This window comes from Melozone crissalis, unplaced genomic scaffold (assembly GCF_028551555.1).
Source record: "Melozone crissalis strain CALT ecotype California unplaced genomic scaffold, PUWL_Pcris_2 ptg000042l_1, whole genome shotgun sequence".
In the NCBI taxonomy this organism is placed as follows: domain Eukaryota; kingdom Metazoa; phylum Chordata; class Aves; order Passeriformes; family Passerellidae; genus Melozone; species Melozone crissalis.
In genome coordinates this window covers 59,789,588-59,811,726 of record NW_026535820.1, presented here as the reverse complement: position 1 = coordinate 59,811,726, position 22,139 = coordinate 59,789,588, and the positions used below count along the sequence as shown (strand labels likewise).

Genomic DNA, 22,139 nt, shown 5'->3' with positions numbered 1-22,139 from the left:
AATTCTTGGTAACATTTTATTTTCAAATTTTTCCGGGAACTAATGTGGCAATTTCGTCCTGTCCCAGGAAATGAAGCGACGCCGCATAGCCAAACCATTTTCAATGGAAAAGTTGCTTTATCAGATTGCAACAGCAGAAGCAAAAAAAGAAAACGGACCGACTCTGAGTACAATATCATCGCTCCTGGGAGAGCTCAGGTAATGAACTGGGGGCCTGCTTACCTCTTTTGTTTTCATTGACAGACTCCAGAGATGGATGCCGTGACGTAAGTAATCCTTTCAGACACACCTTGCCCCTACTTATCCAAGCCAAAGCCCAGCAGATGAACCTGAGGACAGGCACACATGGAAGAAGCAGCTTCCTTGGTTGCAACTGATGTGACAGTGCCCATGCTTAGGATGTCTTAACTCTAAGAATTCCCTACTGTAGACATCTTAAAAAACCTGAAACTGCAGTTTGCACCAGGTTTTTATTAATTCTTGGTGTTGAGAGTTGAGATTTCCTGATGCATTATGTGAACTATGTGGTGCCAAGAGATTAAACACCTTCCTTGAGTTTTTCAATCTTCTGCCATCAGTAGTCACTGCCAATCCATGTCTTTAGTGGGTTTTGCACCAGAAACCCTTGTCTTCAGTATCAAGACTGTTATACTACAGGTGCAAAAAGTCCTTTGTATACACAAAGTTGTCTTGGTTTTAAATAGTGAGTAAGAGAGCAGTTGTGCATGCATGGTAACGCATCTGCCATTAGAACCTCCAGCGTTTTAAAGAGTAAAAGCTTCACACTCCTTTTTCTCTTCAGTATTAAGGACACTTGTTCAGGGTTTCTCTTAAGATAGGTGAGAAAAGAAAATATAATGTTGCCTGGCTTCCTGTGTAATGATCTTCTCTTTTGTTCCCTACCATGTAGTTGCTACCTATCTTTCAAGTTTGTGACAACTGATACTCGAGATGTCAAGAAAGTTTTGATGAATGGAGTCTACAAACTGTATTTAACTAACTAGCATGTTCATTTGGAAAATTTCCAGTGACATATTGAAGGGGAAAACAGCCCATGTGTTGTTTAGTGTTCAGAAAGAAATGCAAAGAGGTGTGCTGACTGCTTTACCTGCAGGTGGCTCCCCTGCGGAAATAACCACTTTCAAGTGCCTTTTTTTTCCCCTTGAAGAGGAAGTCTGCAAGTACAAAAGGCGAAAAAAGTGTTGGTGTTTGCTCTTAGACCATCACATCGACCTTTATCAGAGTGGTTCTCAAACTTGTTCCTATGCATAGGTTGGAATTCACTGGAGGATGTGGATCCTTCCTGTGGCTGGTTATAGGAAACAAAAGCCCAGACAAAAATAGTCTTAAAAAAAGGCAAAAAAAAAAAAAGCCATCTGAAGTGGAACATTGTGGAACATATTTTTTATCCTTTGTTTTGTTTTGCTTGTTTGTTGTGTCTCTTGCTGCTTCTTCTCCTGATATGCCTTGGTTGCTCAGTTTGCCCGTGCCATTTGCTTAGCTTGGCTCTTCACTCATCTTCAGCTGTGTCTGGTGGTGCACTTTTTTATCCTCCCCTTCCATATGCTCAGCTCACTCCACACTTGCTGTCTTCCACTCAGCTCCAACCCAACCTGCTCTCCTAAAGCTGTAGAGTTCAGCACAGGAGGTATTGTCCGCCTTAGAGATGCCGCGGGTGAAGGGCAGCCGGAGGGCTTGGTGGTTGTCCTTTATTGACATCTCCTTCTTTTTCCCTCGGTGTACAGCAAGATCTTCATCTTTTGGCATAGTCACTTGCCCTGCTCCCCCTCTCCTGCCTGAAACACCTTATGGCAGCAGGTCCTTGGTTCATCTCTGCCTCCTGATGAAGGGGCTGTTGCTCCTGACAGCCACGGCTCCTCATCTTCAAGGTGGCTTTTGGCAACTTCAGGAATGACAGTCATGTTAACCACACCTCCCGACTCTCCACATGGCTCGAGCAACCATCGACCTCCAGGAAGTCCTCGGCAGTCCCCACTTCTCTGTGGAGCAGTTTGAGAACCATTGGCTTGATACAGTGGTCGCTGTTAAAATCCGGAGATAGCGTTTGCTGTTAGGCAGCGTTTCCCGGGCGCTGGCTGTGTCTGCCATGCCTAGGGAACGGCACCAACCTCCGACACCACTCAGGGCTTTGCTGTGTGGAGCTCAGGTTTCAGTGCTGAGGGGGGTGAAGGGGTGACTGTGCGTGGCTCTGTGGTGGCTGGAGGCAGTGCCAGTGTGTGACTGTGCCCCCGTTTCACAGGGACACGGAGCTGAGGCAGCGGCGGCAGCTGTACGAGGCGGGTCTCCACTCCTCGGCGCGCTACGGCAGCCACGACAGCAGCAGCGCCGGCGTGGATGGCAAGAAAAAGCCTCGAAAGTGGCTGCAGTTGGAGACGTCAGAGAGGAGGTGTCAGATTTGTCAGCACCTGTGCTATCTTTCCATGGTGGGTACAGTCCTTTGCCACTCCTGGGGTACTGTCCCCCTGCTCTAGCATTCCAGGGATCTATAGGCATTTGTGGCCACTGAACCATGTCTTGCACTCCACGCAAGACACAGAGGTGATGATGTGGCATTTACTGCCTTGGCCAGTGGTGACAGAAGACAGCAGTGACAGCTGGCTTCTCACCCTGCCAGAAGGGATGAAGCAGTGCCCTCAGACACCTAAGAGATGTTTGCACTGCACTAGGAGGGCTAACAAAGACACCTGCAGGTTGCCAGCAGCAGTAGGTTGTGACGGAGCAGGTCTCAGGATGAGCCACAGCTCAGACACGTGCCATGAGCCTCAGGCACGCAGCCACAGCCCATGCTGAGACAATGTCCCTGCAAGCCAAATTGCAGGGGAGATGTATCCCATCCATCAAGCTGTTTGCCAGCCTGTCCAAAAATAGCCCAAAAATAGACTTCTCTCTTTTAAGAGGGAAATGCCTACTGGCTTTTGAAGGTGTGCTGACCACTGTGGTGACAATTCCAGGCTTAGAGCTGCATGCAGAACACCTACAAACACAGCAATGTCATTAAAAATACCAGAAGCCCCTCCCACAACCTTATATACCATTTTAATCCTAAGAACAGGTATTCAAATAAACATAATGCAATGCATGTGGGTCCATATTTAGTCCTTTGGGTCTGGGACGTTTTTTCTCTGTCATCTTTTGGGAATTGTTTTGGTTATAGATGTTTGGTTTTTAATGGAAATGAAATGTATCTGTATATAATCAGATGTAGCTGTTCCCTCCCCTAGGATAACATATGCTGAGTTTATACATGTTTTTAGACCACTTTTTAAGCAGCATTAGTTTGAAGTAACTTTAAAATGAGTTTATTTGAAAAAAACCCAAAATACTAACCAGAACTTCTTAATGGATCTTCTGGTGCATTTGCTCTGGAGTAAGTTTAACAATAGGAAGGATTTTTCCATGTCACTCTTTAACAGTCGTTGTGGATAAAAAAACTCCCAACTTGGTTGTTAAATTCCAAGCTGAGCGTGCAGGCCTGGCAGGCAGCCAGCTGAGCAAATGTCACCATTGCTGAACAAGACAGTAGTTGAGGAATCCTGTGGCTAAGCTGATTATATCCTTGTTCAAGGCAGCATTTTAAGCAATGGGAAACTACTCCTTTCAGGAGATCTTTAGGACTGCATAGGATCTGCTAATAAATGCATATACTGTTTGGATTTAGCCCTCATTAATATTGGTGGAGGGTTTTTTAAAATGATAGATATATTTGTCAACATTAGCATTGTAAAAGAGATAGATTCTTTCTAGCTATTGCACATCCTGAATGATTTCACAGTGTGCTTTACACCTCCTTCCACCTTGCAGTAAAATCCAGGGGTAGTAATTCAGGCCATAACTGAATACTGTGTGGAGAACACAGGTACAGTTTGGAGTGTAACCGCACTTCTTCCCCCCACCTCTGCTCTTTGATGTAGGTTGTACAGGAGAATGAAAATGTTGTCTTCTGCTTGGAGTGTGCCCTGCGGCACGTGGAGAAGCAAAAGTCGTGCCGGGGGCTGAAGATGATGTACCGCTACGATGAGGTGAGCTGACACTGCTCTGGGGAGGACACTTCACTCTGCCTTTGTCCTGCTGAGGACTCAGCAAAATGGTCTTGGGTTTGGGTGTTTGTCTTGGTTTTGTTTTTGATGTGGGAAGAAGGTGCTTTATTATGATTTAGTAAAAAAAAAACAAACAAAAAGGGAACATGATGATACAGATGAAACCTGAAGTATAAATTCCATGAATATGTGCCACAGAACATAAAAAGCGACTTGATGCTTTGGGATGGAACGTGAGGCTTTGCTTTCACTGTGGTAACTTCTGTGCTTTGGAATACCTTCCCTCTGTTGGTAACTGGAAGTTCAGTGGACTTTATTCCAGTCCAGCATGATTGTCCTTCAGGGCAGACTTGCAGAGCACGTGCAGATGAGAGGTGCAGTAATGGCTCCAAGCCAATGTGATGATGAATAATCCCAGAACTCAAGATGGGGATTAGGACTGTGCCTGGGTTCTGGGCTGAGGCTCCATGTCTTTAGCTGTGAGCTCTTTACCTTGGCCCCAAAGGTAAAGAGCAGAGCAGTGGGAGAAATGACACATCAGCTCCTGGAGAGCAGCATTGGGTACAAGCAGCTTTTTAAGATGGGCTTCCCAGCATTTCTAAGCACTCCATTCCACTCCTGTTTAAGTGACTCTGGAGGAAAAGCAGATAGTAATTTGTGTTTTGTTTTTCCCACTTCCTGAACAGGAACAAATAATCAGTCTTGTCAATCAAATCTGTGGAAAAGTATCTGGTAAAAATGGCAGCATTGAGAACTGTATCAGCAAGCCTACACCAAAAAGAGGACCTCGTAAGAGAGCGACAGTGGACGTGCCATCATCTAGGCTTTCATCCTCCAGTTCATCCAAAAGTGCTTCAAGTTAATCCTGAAGATGCCAACACTCTCATTTTGTCAATTTATATATATTTTTTGTAATTATTATACCATAGTTTGGAGTACTTGCTGTAGAATACAAGCTGTCTTTGCACTAGCTCTAAAGAAGATTTTCTTCTGGTTTTAGAGAACTAATTTTGTTTTAGCATTAAACTGTTGAAATTTTTTTTTGTACTTAGAATAGATAGATACAGCAGTCTGATTTTTTTAAACTGCCGTATGTTCACTGTTTTAAAACCGGCAAGGGGCTGATAAAATATGAATTTGTATTGTCCCTATGGCTGAAAAAAATAAAAAGCCTTTTTGGTAACTGTGAAAAAAGGCTTTTAACCCATTTTTTGAATAGGTTAAAGTTTGATGTGTTTTATAATTTGTTCTCCGGTCATGTGAGCAGATTTTTCTAGAGAGAAAAGGGATAGGAGACAAAAACTTGAAAGAAATTGCTTTACTTTGGCTGTCTTTTATTCTGTCACAGCAAGATGAGTTTTGTAATTTTTTAAATTGGAGAATACACACTTTCTTTGGGAGGTTATGGCAGCTGAAGATGGACTTTGTTTCCTAACTGTAGGCAAAAGGAGGAGATTTGGAGTATGTTCTCTTTTACCAGCACATCACTATGCATCTGTTTTGAGGGGGAAAAATAAAATAAAATAAAATAAAAAAAAATTTTAAAATTTTAAAAAAATTAAAAAAAGGAGGAAAAAAGACTGCCTGCCTTGAGGAGTTATGTGAGGGAAAACTGTGCCTGATTTCATTAGGAAATCCATTCTGTTATTTTTTGGTGCTGTTGGCTACTTTATCAAAAACCCTTCAATAGCATCCTTTAAAAAAAAAAAGATAAAAAAAGAAAAAAGTGATTGAAGCCATAAGTGCTTCTTTTGTCATAGACGTGCAATCTTTCTAACATTCCATTTCCATTCCACTGCTGTTTTTCACACCTTTACACAGTCAAGCATTAATTTTGTTTTGAATTTGTTTCATTATATGATCACATTTAGAGCCACTAGCAAGTCTGCGTATTTCTTTTGAATGTGAAAATGCATTTGCTTTCATCTTGTCTATTTTTTCTCTTCATGTTGTAACAAAAAAAAAAAATCACACCTTTTGTACATATGCCTGTAAATTTTTTTAAATACTTGAGCCTTTTCTTGGGGTGGGGGGAGGGATGGCAGAGAGACAAGATGAAGAAAAGCCTTACGTTTCACTTTCTTCATCGGTTGGATTGGATGCTTACAGGGTTTTTCTTGTAACATTTATAAGTGCTGCTTACATCACTGAACAACAACAAAAAATAATAATGGAGTAGCTGTTGCCCTTTTCTGGTTGTGTGTACAGTATGTGTGGAATAAAAAAGGGAAAATGTTTTCACAAACTGTTTTGTTTCGTAATTGAATTCAACAATACCGTAGCTACCCATATTGCACTGAGCTTGCCAGTGGTGACTGTCAGGAAAGTCCTATAATACAATTTGTTGATTGTTGTTGCAGAAGACTGAACTGTTTTGGAATATTTAACAATAACATAAACAGAGTCAAGTGTTTTCAAATGTGGTTGTCTGGTTTTTATGGCCTTGCTGTGTACTTTTCCCTCTTGACAGTAAACTTCTGACTATGGCTTACAGTTTGACATTTAATTTATTAGCGCTGCTCTGCTCTCTTTCCTTGTAAGGAAAGACTTCATGTTGTTTATTGCCAGTTTTTTGTTTACTTTCCAGGTTTGTACTACGAGGTTTAATAAAAAAAACAAAACTTTTTTGGACATTTTGTCTGTCTTCTGGAAAGCGAGAGAGTAAAGGAAGCTCCTTCAAGATAAATTTCTTTCAACAGCTGCCTTGTTGAATAGTAAATCTCTTAATTGTAGGTAGGGAGCTTCCAACCTTCATTTCCCAGGCAGGGATCAGGAAACACTTTGTCAGCTACCAGGAGAATCCTTAAGGAAACTGGCCACTGCCCAGCTGGCAGGCAGGAAGGAGATACCCCCCCTTGCCAGCCATTGGCTTTGTCAGGGCAGGTCTTTGGAAGGGATCTACATCACAGCTCATCCTTTTACTTACACTGTTTCTGATTATATTCCTTCCCTCTGTGCAGGAAGAGCAGGAGCCAGGAGCCTTCTCAAAGGAGAGCAGATCCCTGAAAATAGAGCATGAGACTTGACAAGCAACAGGTGTTAGAGACATGGTCAGACCTCAACTTCAGAGAGAAAAACAACTGCATAAAAAACGGGAATGAGATGACGCCTATAGGTCTTGAGGTTCTAAAATACACACACTTAATTAACAATTAACTCAGGTTTATCTCCCTAGTGTAGTCAAACAGATGTTGCCACGGAAAAGCACATTACATTGGTGCTCCTAATAACCATTTTTTATCCTGAGTTAGGCTCCTCTGTTCACTTGTCATGGAGAAAATACCTGTGTAATCAAGTAAAAGACATGGTTGGGATAGAAATTCTTTATTTTATCTTGAAAGAGGAGTAAGTACACAATGCTAAGATACCTGCTTCACAAGGAGTGCAACATTTCCATATGCATCTCTCCTCCTTCTTGGATTCTTATTTTTTCCTTAACACCTATAACTAAGTTGGTCCTGAATAAGAAGTGTGAGAACAGTAGACACTGCTGCATTAGTAGACAAAGGCAGGAGGCAGACAGTAGGTAGTAAAGAGTAGAAAATAAATTTTCATTTTGGTTTGGATCCTAAATCTTCAGTTGCAGCAGCTGAAAACATGCAAGGAACAATTTGGGTTCAGTTTTACACATCAACTCTTAAGTACTTCCAATCAGCCATTTAAAGGTTAGTGGTCAAAGTAACTTCCACCTTTCCCCTTAAATTCTCTTATACATAGTATATACAACAGTTTTACTGCTCCCCTGAGCCCCAAGACTACTGTTAAAGTGTGTGTGCTTTAGGCATATTTTTTTCTTTAAAAACCAACCTCCACATGACTGGCAATTTTGTAAAAAGGCAGTATTACTAAGTAAAAAGATCTGGCTGTTACGCTTGGTTAGCAAATCGTTACACAGGCAAGCTCTTCATTCACTTGTTCATTCATTCAGAAGTCATTCTCAAAGGATATGGTTTTAAGATTCAAACAGTCTGAGAGTCACTTTCATCACTGCCATCTGAAGCACCCTTTCTCTCAGTTACAGCAGCAAGGGCAGTGTCCACTTGAACCTCCTCTTCGTCCGACTGGACCACGGGGGACTCTCCCTCGCTGGCGTCCTGGCTGGCCGAGTCGGTGCAGGTGGAGGACAGGGAACAGAGCTTCTGCCGCAACTCCGACTGGCTCGGCACCTGCAGGCTGATCTCGCTCACGTAGCTGTTGGAGTCGGGCCCTGAGAGGCGGGAAAACAACAACAGCAACAGTCAAGCTCTGGCTCAGCAAGGGGACTGAGAAACCTGCACACTGCATCAGCTCAGCGCTGCTTAAGGAGTCACTTTCAGGCTGTTTTCATTCTTTCCCAAGTCACCAAGAGGAAAACCCCCCAATAAACTCAGTGTAACAGAACTACACAAACTGGAAATTAAAAACCAAACAAACAACTGGGAAGCAGGCAAAAACAGCCATCACCAGTTTTGACTAAAAATGAAGATGCAAAAGCAAATCAAATTTAATTCAGCATGAAAGCAATCATTTGGTAGAGCTATACCACAGCTCAAGTGCACAGGAGTGGCAGACTCTGTTTTAAGACTCTGCCTCCTCCATATCCCGTGCAAAAAAGACTTGTGACACAGTGCAACAGTGTTTGCTTGCAGTTTAAGAGTTCAGGTTTCAAAATTGGATTCTCTTTCCTGGACAGTTCTGGAAAGCAAAAAAGTAAAAATGAGGAAACATATAAACACTTTCTATGTGATCTGCCAAATAAAGCCCTTTTTTCCTTCTCTCCTATACCTAACAAATGTTTCTCCATAGTCAGAGCACCCAGCTTCAGCTGATGAGTAACTTTAGTGAGAAAATTCTCTTAAAAATTTTATTCAGAAGTTTTTCAGAAGGGTCAGATGGATATGAGCTACCCCTTACCTCTGCTCAGACTGTTTGCATAGCAGTTCAAACCACACTGTCTCTGTCTGCTCCCAAGTACCTGAGTTATATTTTAACACTAGAAATTTTAGAGAACCTGCCTTGTGTGGTATACACCAGCATGCATTAAATCAATTTAGACAACACAGAGAGAAGGAGTTTTCAGGAGTGAGAGAGCTAACTCAATTTTGCAGTTTAACTTACTGTCATGAAATGTTGTGAAGGCAATGTCCATAAGCTGGCAATGTTTATAGCAAGGCAGATTTGAAAACATTTCAATGTCTTGAGCTGATTCTCATTTTTACCAGTTATTTTAATAACTTACCTGTATTTTGTGGTGTTCAGGCCAATTGTCAAACAAACCTTGCACTGACAACTCAATTCTCCACTGACAGCAAAATAAAGAGTTAACAATCTCATTTTTCTGAGAATGAAGACTATTGCATATTTGGTTTGATACTGGGGTGCCAGGTTCTTAAACAAGCACAAAAATCCCTTAATCAGAGGGAAATAAAATGTCTGGAACCACAAGAGTGAGATTTACGAGACTTACACTGCAGTAAGGTCGCAGTGTTGGAACATTATTACAGCACAGGTACATTATATTGCAATGTATGTCCATGTATAGACACTATAATTATATGCTGTAATATTCAGATTACAGCATAAAATACAGAATTTTTTTTTTCAAAAGCTAATGCATTTATCTACTTAGTTAAAAAAGTAGTTTCTGCCCTTCCTTAGATAATCCAGCTGAGACTGTTTGCTGTTAAGACCTGAAGCTTCTTGGTCCAATATCTGCCAAACAGCCAGCAAGGGGAAAACAGTCCTAGATTCTGCAATTACTGGCAAGCTCAAATGATGATCAGCTTTAATAATGCATGAAGTGGATGCCTATCCAAAACCACCCATCTCAATTCAGTTTTTGCAATGAAGCACAAAAACCTAAACTTTTAGCAGTCAAGTGTGCCTTGACCATTCACCACAAGCTTTTCACATTCACAGCAGGTGTTAATCACCTTTACATAGGGAGTACTGTAAGCACTTCCATAAAGATATTTCAATCTGTATTTTCAGAAAATACCAAAAGGACGTTTAAAGGAGCTTCATCTCCTCTCCCACAAGAAAAATCATTTCGGCTCTTTTGAGGAAAGGCATTTTAGGACTTAAGCTTTTAACCAGGAAAACACTTCTATGGTAGGTAAAAGATCCAGTACTGAGACACTAATTCTCAGTATATGTGTAAACTGCTGGGTTGAATCTTGTCTCTCAGTATCTCTCACAGAAGATCTTGCATTACACAACTGGTCCATGTTTGACAATCAACATTATGGACAAACTCTAAGAAATTAGAGTTAGACAAAGTATTGAAAGCCTAATTACTGCAAGCTTACTGTTGATGTTTGTCAAAATGTCCTCTATTAACTCTATATTGGGAAAAATGCCCCTCAAGCCAGTATGTAACACATCACCTATCCAGACTGTGATGAATACAACAGGGAGCTGCAGTAAGAAAAATGAGATTGCCTGGAAATATCACACAGTTTTGCAGCAACTCCCTTGTACAGCAACTAAATGTTAATGTTTTGATAAGCACTAATGAATAACAGTCAATCTGCATCAAGTGTGATGTTTGATGAGATAACACCACCCATCACAAAAGGGAGCAGTTCTGGTGGTTTATCACTGTCTCTAAGCAGGCTGTCACTACAGGCACCATACCCAGCATGGGAGACAGCACATTATTGTCTTCGCTTCCTGAGTTCAAAAAGACGTCGAGTGCTTCCTGGTCAGACATGTCCATCAGGTCCATCTGCTCCAGCATGTCCACATTCACCTCCATGGAAGACATACTTCCAATGGGTTCTGCAGGAGAAACAGCACATGAGTGAACTGACCATCAGCAACACGAGGTTATTACATACCAAGGCTCCAGAGGCTGCTACAATTGTCTGCAGCAGCAATAATTAAACTTAGGAATGGAAGGAGCCTGCCCACAGGAGCTGCTCAGCAGCCACCTCAACCCAAATCCAAGAGCCCTCCGTGCAATCTTTGTTGTGAAACTAACATCCATTACTGCTTCTGAAAAACCAAAACATTTTTAGCAGCAGTATTTATAGCAATAACCTTCTCAGAAATAAGCTGAGATGGGATTCAGGCACAAGGAATGAAACTTTCCATTTTGGAACACTCCTTTTCAATTTTCTCAACCAGAAGTCTTTTTAGAGAAAAGCAAACACATTTAAGGACACAGTCACTAAATGTCAATATACAAGAGACATAGAAATTCAGAAACCAGGATTAATGTTAACAGAGAGCAGCTCTTCTTTCAGATAGTCTAAGAAATTACAGTAGTCTGTAAAACCCAGGCTCATGCCCAGTATTCTCCCTCAGCATGGGTATCTCACATTACTAATTACTCAAGCAAATTACTTATTACTGTCAGTACAGTACTGACAATTTGTAAGGGAAGTAAATACTTGGATGAGCATCTTCTTGCTTGAAGAGCTAAACATGCAAAGAGAAAACAAGCAAGTTCAGGGCCATTCAGACTTAAGTCCACCTGCTGCATTGTATAAAATTATTTAAATGAACAGTTTACTTGTTTATCTAAAAGTAACAATTACATTATTGAAAGCCTTCATAGGTGAACTGAGAATAAATTCTGTAATTTGATTGGGGGATTTTTTTTTTCAAATATGCTACAGCTCTGCAGTTTTACATGTACTGCAGGTCCAAGTCTTTCATTAAAACAGTTTCTTTGATACACCCGGGCTCCCCATTATCCTAAAAAGCTGAAGTTCCAAATGTTAGGCAGCCTAACACTCAAACAGAGCTGTGTGTCCAGTACCAGCCCATGACAATGTGCACTTTTAGTCTAAAAGGTGACCTATTACAGAAAGCAGGGGACTCAAGCTCAGTTCCTCCCCTGACCATGAATTTAGATTTACATATCCCACCTCTCCTTAGCCACCCATGCAGAGCATCTTGCAGATGAGTATTTATAGCAGTCATGAAGAGAAATAGAAACCTTGGATTGTACTCCCCACTCTGACATTACAAATGACAGCAGAACTGCTCTTGGAGCAGGGACAGAATATCTACATTTTTCCTGCCACATGAATACCTAATTTCCCACCGGCTTCCTTACCAGTCCAACAATCTCTGCATTTTGGCCTAACAGATGGAAACCTCCCACACAGAATTCCCTGTAATCTCTGGCATTCTTGTGCTTTAACCAGTCCAGAGATGCCAGACTTGTGTCATTTCATAATAAGGAAAGCACTTAATGTGACCTCCTGTGTCCTAATCACATCCAGTGGGAATAGCTGTCACCTGGGAACTGCTTAGAAATGCTACACTGAACTTTTCCCTGCAGTTTGCAAAATTTTCTGAGGCATCTCCTTGCCAAATGACAATCCCAGGCTTTGGAACTCCAGTGGACAAAGCAGCTGCCTCCATCCATATTTTTACATAGATGCACTCTTCAGCTGCAGAGAAAAACACTGTTCCAGATGCAGTTCTGTGCTCTGCATCTCCTCAGACAAGGAGCAGAGCCTGACTAATCTTCTAAGGTATCCAGTACCCCTGGGACACCATGTCTGTTCAAAAGGCTTATCTGAAGTTCCAGTTCTACCGAGGAAGAATTTGGACATTTTTGCTGTGCTTCCTCTGCAAGCACTGCTGGCTCTGCCCGCTCAACAATGATCTCCAAGCTGGGGGGTTTGTACAAAAGGTTTTTACAACTTGCCTCTCCTCTCTGCTATCTGCAAGTATCCTGTGGAAAGGTATTGCTCCATGTCCTGCTGGAAGGCTTCTTCAAAGAACTTCTGGCGCTCCTTCAGCTTCATCTGCTGGGTGTGCTCCATGTCCAAAACCTTCTGTGCATGTTCAGCATCGAGTTCAGCTGAGCATAAAACAAACAGACAAATGAAATATTGCAGGTGCACACCTCCCACTCTCAGAATTTAAAACCTACAGAACCAGTTCAATAAATTCTGACAGGCTGTTACTGCACTACAAGGAGCTTTCTGTGCTTTGCAGCTGTATTTTAAACCAGGATGGGAATCCCATATTAGGCAGCATAACCTTCACATTAAAGTGATGTCAGAACCATTTATCTCAAGGCAAGATGCAAATTTCCAGAGCTGTATAAACAGGAACACCTGAGAGCAGTGTCCATCAACAACAGGGATTTCAGAGTCCTGCAACAAAAACCTGAGGCAATGATGCTTCTGCAGTCATATGCACCTAATGCACACAAAAGCAACACTTTTCATTTGAATATTGCTGTACATTTCCACCACAATGCAGGTGGCAAGATACATATACGTACATACATATAAATACACATACATAACATATATGTTTATGTGCATGTATGCCTGAGATTCTGGCTTTGCCAGCCTCCAGACAGAATGGAAAAATTCCATGAAGAATCCTACATGTACGAGCAGCAAAGGAAATATTACACAGAATTAGGAAATATTAGATAGAATATCATCAAAGGAATTCCTTCCCCTCTGTTTTGCTCCACATTGGACAGAGGGGGAAAGAATTGTGCTGTTTATTGCAGAATAACATCTTCTAGAATAAAAATATGTAATTGCTATTCAAGCACTGACTGCAGCCAGACTGTTAGAACAGGCTTCAGAAAAATTGGTAATATATAACCTGGAACCCTTTTCCCAGAGCTCTCTGTTCACTTTTCTGGCATCATGAGTGCTCTGCTTACAACAGAAAAGGAATTTTCCAGCTGAGCTACTGATGGAAGGGACGAGGGTGGCGAGAAGAGCTGCTGGTCTGTTCCGTTCTGCCCATTAGGGAAAGCTCCAACAAATACCACTGGGTGAAAAATATTCAAGCTTTCACATGCCAGATAGACACAGCTGGAATATGGCATCCACATGGATAAATACTGAGGGCACACGAGGTTTTCTAGGACAAGCATTGTGCCAGTCTTCCAGGAAAAATGTTATGTTAATGATATTCTACAACACAGACACTCATTAAAAGCATTTACTAATATGGAGATTATTGCCCAAATGCAGAACATGTTTTATTAAACCAGGCAAAACATCAGAGAGCAGTTAATTCACTCTGTTGCCTGCATCAAGGTCACAGTTCATACACAGAAGCAACTGAACTGTGGCTGATGCCAAAAGAAGCCAGGAAACTGGACTGACACACCAGATATTCATTAAAACATCAGTAAATAAGCAGAAATCTCTTTCTTAAAGGAGATTTCAGAAGCAAAAACATCAGTGTATAAAAGGAATGCATTTTCCCTGAAGGCAACATGTCTTTATTATCAATTACACTGTGGTGTACGATGACTCTGTGTCCCCTGGAGCAACTCCTTTACTGCAGTCCTGGATGATGAGCAATTATTAATAACATTGTCTATGATGCAGAAATGCTATTCAATTGTAATAATAAAAGCCAGAGGCTCTCACAGACAATGGGAATTTTCTGTCTCTCTCATAATATAGTCTGACAGTTTTGCACTCTAGATTGGTAATTCAGGATATTTTTAACCCCAAAACAGAGATGGCATCTAAGTGAGACTTGATACAATCTCTTTGTTGACATTGAGCTCTTTGTTTTTAAATTTTGCCTAAAATGTCCTGTAAACTGTTGAAATTGTCACTGGCCAGAGCTGAATGGCAACAGCTGCCTGCTGTGCTGGCATGTTCCACAGGAAACTGTAAACACATGAGCTGCAGAGCTGTCACAGACTTGCTCTCCGTAGTCAGATAGAGAGTTAACATCTAGAACCTTGCTGCACGATTTCACGCCCTGCCAGGTGTAGTAAGAGGTGCTTGGCTAAGCAAAACCAAACTGCTGCATCTGGGTTTCTGTTTGTTGTCAGAAATGCTAAGGATGAGAGGTGAAGCCAACCATCAAACATGAAACCAAAGAAAACAGGTGCATTGTTTCTCTCACAGAGCTACTCAGAATTACGTTTTCCCTAAGCCAAGTGTAGTTTATAAAACACTGAAAAGAGACAGAACCAAAGGAGCTCCAAAAAAGACAAGAGTATCATCCATATGCCATCATACACTGCTCATATGAATTCCTCCCAGGATGGAAACTGAGACTTGGCACACTTAAAACATTATTGTATTTTTCCTTTCACCCTAAAACTGTACTTTTCAATTGGCAATGGCACCTATTTCTCTATCACACTGCGCACAGAAAAGAAAAAAAGACAGACTACGGAAAAGGCTAATGCACAATTAGATGCAGACATACAGGAGTTGCCACAATAACCCAAATAAAAGATGACTAATTCCCCACCAGCTATGACTTTTAAGAGAACAGACACTAAAAGTAGGCAATTTTTTTCCTAAAATAGCGAACATTTGAGTGCTGAGGCACAGCCTTCTGCACCACACCCAGGAACAGCCCCACAGCTCACTCTGCTTGCCTCAGGGTACAGCCCACAGCCTGACTCCCCTGCCCCACATCTTCAGAACCAGATACCAGGAGAATCCAAACTCCAAAGGAACACATGACAATAGCTTGTAGCCATACAGCTCAAGTGTAGAGGACACCATTTCCTGGTATCACTTCTAGGCCTGGCTGACACTCTACAAATTGAAATTCTGCTGCAGTACCGGAAGTATCTATGTAACCAACAAAATGACCATTTAATATTTTAATCTAAAACATTTTCCAGCTATGCACAACAGATTTCCCAAATAAGCTGGAAGAATGACTAAAAAAATAATTAAAATTTTAAAAAATCAGCAACTGACAACACTGGATGTTTACATGGCTAGCACATCCCTTAGACCAACATGAAAGATGTCAAGTTGTCCAAATGGATTGCTTTTTAGTGCTTTCATACACAACCAGTTTACTTCCCTTCAATCAATTTATTATGTAACTTTACATCTCATGTGATGTAGAACCCATAAATGCATCTGGTCTAAAGAGAGAAAGACACACAAAAAAATGCCCATTTTTCCTCCCTCTGCAGTTCATTTGCTTCTTGCAGACTCATCCAACCAGACCATAACATGCATGCACACATTCTTTGTGGGCTTTTTTTGCTTTTGCTACAGCTATCAAACCTTCAGTGAAGCAGCCCTTCACTGAACTCACTGCTGTTTTTGATGTTCCTCCTATGCTAGGAGAGCTTGAAACTGGCCATGGCATGGAGACACGCTGGGTGGAGGATAATCCCTTCCCTTGAACTCCTGGCCCCGTTCCCGTTCACACGGCGCTGTGTCCCTCCCTGCTGCCAGATGTGCTGCAGGCTGGCACCCGGCTCGCTGCCCATGGAACCCCCAGGAGCCAGGATCATCTCTATGCCCAGTGCCAGAGCCTTCCATCTCCTCCTCTGGGACAGAGTTCTGGCTTCTGGTCCACCCCCAGGTAGGGAATGACCCCCAAAGCACCAGGCTCCCACCCAGCTGGTCGTTTGTCCACCCTGCTGTGCGTCCATGCAGGCTGGAACATCATCACTCGGCTGCGGGAGCACCGTGTGAGATTGTCACAGCCCATCAGCAGGCTGGCCACTCACTGAACAACCAAAATCCTTCAAAAATCAGAACAGTAAAATCATGAAAGCAGACGATGGAAGGCAGACAGCCAAGCAGCTTTCTGAGCGCATTATGACTTAGCAACCTCTACTGCAAACTGCCTCGTTACAGACCCCTTCAACTAAAAATATCAAAGGAAGACAAGACAACAGGGAGGGCTTCAAAGGAGGCAGTTTCCCTCAAAAATGTTTAAATTATTCTTGACAGAATTTAGAATACATGTTGATGCTGTAAGGGAGGATGTGCAGAGCACTCTTGCAATATAGTCTGCTGACAGGTGGGGAGAGCTGGCAAAATTCGGGGAAAAAAAAGTAGAATAAGAGATCTAGGTGCACAGTCTTTCTTCCACAGAAGAGTGAAAGGAAAACAAGTGAAAACTACAAGTCCTAGGTGTTTTTAAACTCTTATTTAACAGTCTCTTTACAAAGAAATTTGGCTTTACCAAAGATATAGTCAAATAATTACAATTTAAAAAATTAAGTCCTGGTTCACTAGAATGTGAAGTCAGGATTTCACTCCATGACAGAACGATCATCTGTGTTTGAAAAAAACCCACTGTTCCAAATGAGATTTACTGTCTGCCAACTATCAAAAGCCTGCACATTCATGAAGAAATGTTTTACTAAAATTATCCAAAAAAATCAGTCATTAAAAACGACTGTATATACTGCTTGATAATACCTAACTAGGGTTTTTACAGATTGCATCAGAATATGAAAACTCTAGTCAAGAAGAAAAGCAGAGGTTTAACCAGTGCAGAGAGATCATCTTTAACATTTCCCAGCAAGCAGTTTCAACAAGTTGGCTTACCTGAAAAATTCCCTTTAAGCAAAGAAAAAAAAAAAAAAAAGCTTGCTTGAAATCCTTGGTATATAAAGGATAGGCCTAAATATATATCAGAACAAACCACAGAAAATAGGTGCTTGTGTACAGCAGGATTCCAGTTACTAATGTAGCACCTGGAGGAAGAGGCAGCTTCCAACCGATGTGACAGGAAACAGCTTGGGAAAAGGTTTTTACAGAACTCCAACCTTTATCTGGCTACCAGGGAATCATCATAGTTAAGACACACTAAAAATATGCTCCACCAAAGAGCAAATGCACAAACTGAGTCCTAAAAATGTAAATTCATCTAGGATTAAAAAAAAAAATAATTAAATCACATTTGTGATTAAAAATATGCCAGGCTGAGGGGACTGCTCTGCAAGGTGACCCACTCCATAATGGAATCTCCTCTTAGAACTAGATTTGCTGTGGTTCATAAATTTTTGCTCAGTTCATTTGTCATTAAAAATATCCCAAAACTTGAGTGCATTTGCCTATTTCTTAATTTTTAAAAAAATTAGGAGCAGACAATTTTTTTACACCTGAAAATGTGGTAAGCCAGAATGACTTTAGAATAGTTTTAATTGGTTTTAACTATAGTCAAAATTACCATGGACATACAGTTCTTCAGCAGATTAAGGGTGGGGTTTTTCCACACTTGCTTCATGTCATACAAAGCATGGAAATGTTACAGCAAAAGCTTTTGGAGGGGGATTCTCTCCTTCAGGCACATGCCTGATGGCTCCTGGGTTAACAAATCTTTAACCCACCATCTCCCACTTTTCTGGTACAATGTCCTTTATGGTCATGGGTGTTCAATGACAGCATGTGTCCCTCTTGCAGACAGAACTGAGCAATGTGACGTCAGTGGGATGTGAGTACTTGACAGCTTTCCTCAGCTTACACCAGGACAGGCTCTCTTAGCAAGCATGTCTTCTCCCTCCCTCATTTATCCTTTAGTCAGATTCCTACCCAAGTGAAAGAGAATAAAAACTGCAAGGGAACGAGGGAAGGATAACATTAACTGAACCATTATGCAGAAAGTACAAAAAAAAAAAAAAAAAGAAAAGAAAAAAAAAAGAAAAAAGCAGCAAGCATCTGAGTTCACACCCTTTTTTCCTGCCTCCCTATAAACCCACCTAAGTATGCAAGAAAAAGAATTCAATTAGTGAGCTGCAAAGTATGCATTTCTACTATAAATAAACCTGACAATGTCACATGTACCTTCAGTACATTTAAGTTTATTTGTGAAAATGATCTGGCTTTAAAATTTTGCCACACACTGATGAAAAGTCCCTCTACTACAGAAATTGTACCTGAAAACAGCACAAATGATTCAGCATAATTCTACTGTCATGAAACGCAGTATTTTATGCATATGCTCTCCAATTACTGTTTTTTCAGCCTTACCTCAAAAATACTAATTTTCAAGTGGAAAAAACTAATCTATAGCAAATCTAAACCCAAAGTACTTAAAATACAAACCACAGCACTGCAGCTTTCTATTCATATTTCCAAAGGTCCATGAAACTGTCCCAAATAAGATTAATAAAATCCCATTGTCTGAGTACAAATTGATCTATCGAACAATTTAATGACTATTTTCCATGCCAAAAAGATAATCACTCTTGCTTTGGAATTAGAAGGCTTTCAAAGACAGGCAAGTAGCTTCTGCTGCTACAAGAATAATGCCAGTCTTAACCTTTGCACAGCTGTGAGCTATTTGCCTTCTACACCAAATTATGTGCATGTGCAGCCACGTAAATTAATGATGAGAAACTGTTGTGCTGTCACAACACATTGTGCACTGGTTGAAAACACGGGTTCCACGACATGGCAAACGAGTTGGCAGGTATCAGCTTTTACTTGTCCCTAAGAACAACGCCCAGCTCCAAATTCCTGATGCAGTGGAACTACCCTTCACCCAAACTCTGCCCATTTCAGACATGCAGAACAACACCACTGAGCGCTGAACTAAGTGTTGCCTCAAAAAGCGAAGGCAAAACAATGTTTGCCTTCTTTCCCAATAACTAAAAATAAGGGTTTCGCTCCATAAACTGCTTTCATAATAACCACTTTTCTGACTGAATATGCAATTTCTATCCCTCTCTTCAGAGGGAGGGGTAGATCCTGTCTAACAGTCCTACAGGCCTTCAGAGCCAAAAGGAATGAGCTGCAGATTTACAGTCTCAATACAGTTCAGTCTAACCTCACTTACTTTACATTGATAGTGAAATATTTTAGACATGAGGAGGGATTTTGGTTTTTTGGAAGACATATTTTAATATAAGTTTTAGGTTAACATGACCAATAACTGCTAAATCAGAGCAGAGGAGGAAAAAAAAAAAGAAAGAAACCTCCTTTTTACAGAATAATCACATAACTGTAACTAGTTGAAAGAGAATTTGATTTTTTCACACGCTTGGTAAAGCATTCCGTATTTATTATGTAGACTATATTTGGTAAGAGAGCATGGAAACACATCACAGAATCACAGAATGAATTCCAGATAAAATAATTGAGCTGGAAGGGACCTCTGGCATCATTTAGCTCCAACCCTCTGCCATGACCTTCCACTAGACCAGGTTACTCAGAGCTCCATCCAACCTGGATGGACACTTCCAAGGAATAGGCATTTGCAGCTTCCCTGGGGAACCTGTTCCACTGTCTCACCACCCTTGCAGTAAAGAATTTGTCCTTAATATCAAATCCAAACCTACTCTCTTTCCATTTGGATCCACTGCTCCTTGTCCTGTCACTACAGGCTCTTGTAAAAAGTCACTCCTCATCTTTCTCGCCTTGTTTTTCCTGTAGGCTCCCTCCAGGTACTGGAAGGCCACAATCAGGTCACCCCAAAAGCCTTCTCTTTTCAAACTGTACAATCCCAATTCTATCCATCTTTCCTAGTAGGGGAGGTGCTCCATCCCTCTAATTTTGGTGGGCACTTCTGGACTTGCAATTTCTTTCCTTCTTTCTATTTTAAGCTAATTCACAGGTGAGAAACTGTACAAATTAAACTAAATATTCACATAGTCAAAACTGCAGGATCATCAGTGAAATAACACTCCCACAGGAAGAAGAAGCCTTATTTGTTTATGTCAAAATTTCATAGGCAAAAATATTTTTAAAAGACCATAAGCCAATCATTATATCAGTAGCGCAAACAGCATGCTTGAAATATTTATTTTTTCTTGACAACTCAGTCTATTTCCCATTCAATTTCTGTCAAAACAATTTCTCCAATGCAAGCAAAAAAATTTGCTATTCATTCATGCAATTAATGCTGAGCTTATTTCTTAGAAAAAGAACCATTAGATTACAAATCTAGTCCAGTTGAACACTGTTTGATTAACATCCCAAATGAATCACACTACAGATTTTCTTTAGAAATCCTAGTGATGAGCAAACACTTTTGTTTGATATCATTAGTGAAACAATATCTGAAATAGTGTTCCCTCTAACAAACACACATCCAGGAGCATCCAAACACGAGGGGATTCATTTGCTAACAGACAGCTATTAGAGATGTGTTACCAGCTGAGGAATTTTATATTACATGCAGTCTTCCATATTCATTACACATGGAGTATGAGTTATGACAGACCAGATTATTTAAAAAATCCATATTTATTCTCAAATGCAAAGCAAAGCTGCCATCATTCTTTTTAAAAAAGGAACATATACCAGTGTTATTTGTGAGTAAAGCCAATTTGCAACATTAGCAATGGCATGTCTTTTCCATAATTTTTATAACTCTGTAAGACAGATCTCTTCAAGCTACATTACAATAGTCTCTTATAAAAGTGTTTTTCAATCAATGGGTTGCTTTTAAATTCAGCCAATTGGACAGTAACAATTATATAGGCACAATAAAAGGAAGACAACCAAAACAAAAATTGTACTACATTTCAAACAGAACAATTTGGCTGCACATAAAGTCATATTTTCAGAATATATGACTATATTTTCACAGTTAAAATTCTTTATTTTCTGCTATGGAAAGGGATTATATAGCAGAAAACAGGGCATCTGACATTAAGTGCAGAAATATACACAGTGTGCTTTTTCCACACAACATTTTTATCTTTAAAATTAAAATGTGAAAAACAGTTTAGTTAGCACTTGGGCTGTGATTCAGAGGTAAGGCAATATTCAGTGTGTCAGTTCTAAGGAAAGGACATTGAGTTTTAAATTTTTAATGAAACCTTTTAAGCGTTCTCCTATGCATCTAGTTTTTATATACTCACAGCCAATTCCACTTGCTTCTTCATTTTTTACAGAATATTAAATGGTCTATAGCTGAGAAATAGCAAACCATAACCAAAAAAGCAGCCCTGACAGAACTTTCAACTTGCAAAATATTAGCTGTCATTAAACAGACCAATTAAAAGAATAAATTTCTTTTGATGAACTTGAAAAATATTTGAGATAAAACTTTTGAAGGAGAAAAAAATAAAGTCTTGAAAGATGATCTGCTCCCACTGGCTTGCTGACTTATTTGTGTGCCATCTTCAAAGTGTTCAAACTTGCAACACTGAAGGTGGACTAAAGGTCATCTTTATCTACAGCCAACGCCCTTCCATATTTTTACTGCCAATTCAGAACAGTTTCTGCAACTTTGACACGTCTGTTTGCTTCCTAAAGGATTTAAGGGCAAACCTTGAGGAACAAACCATACAGCAAGGGGCACACAGGAAGAAAACCAAAACCCTTCCTTTCTTCACAGTTTGTAAACCACAACAGGAAAGTGCACGGCTGCCTTCACCTTCTTCTTTTGTTCAACCCTGAGGAATGATCTAGATCTCCCAGGATT

General features: G+C 40.7%; 2 protein-coding genes across 2 annotated transcripts in view; one reads left to right on the top strand and one right to left on the bottom strand.

Moving 5' to 3' along the window:
* Window positions 1–7,227, top strand: part of JARID2 (jumonji and AT-rich interaction domain containing 2) — a 211,470-nt gene extending 204,243 nt beyond the window's left edge. The window contains exons 15-18 of the mRNA XM_054284528.1: window positions 68–198; window positions 2,261–2,444; window positions 3,933–4,040; window positions 4,745–7,227. Coding sequence (XP_054140503.1) covers window positions 68–198; window positions 2,261–2,444; window positions 3,933–4,040; window positions 4,745–4,921 — 600 coding nt within the window. The 3' untranslated portion in view covers window positions 4,922–7,227. The remainder of the gene's footprint in view (window positions 1–67; window positions 199–2,260; window positions 2,445–3,932; window positions 4,041–4,744) is intronic.
* A 139-nt stretch (window positions 7,228–7,366) lies between these two features.
* The window catches only part of DTNBP1 (dystrobrevin binding protein 1), a 62,401-nt gene continuing 47,628 nt past the window's right edge, over window positions 7,367–22,139 (bottom strand). Inside the window, exons 8-10 of the mRNA XM_054284530.1 lie at window positions 12,703–12,858; window positions 10,674–10,817; window positions 7,367–8,265 (exon numbers count right to left, since the gene is read on the bottom strand). Of these exons, the coding sequence (XP_054140505.1) occupies window positions 8,018–8,265; window positions 10,674–10,817; window positions 12,703–12,858 (548 nt within the window). The 3' untranslated portion in view covers window positions 7,367–8,017. The remainder of the gene's footprint in view (window positions 8,266–10,673; window positions 10,818–12,702; window positions 12,859–22,139) is intronic.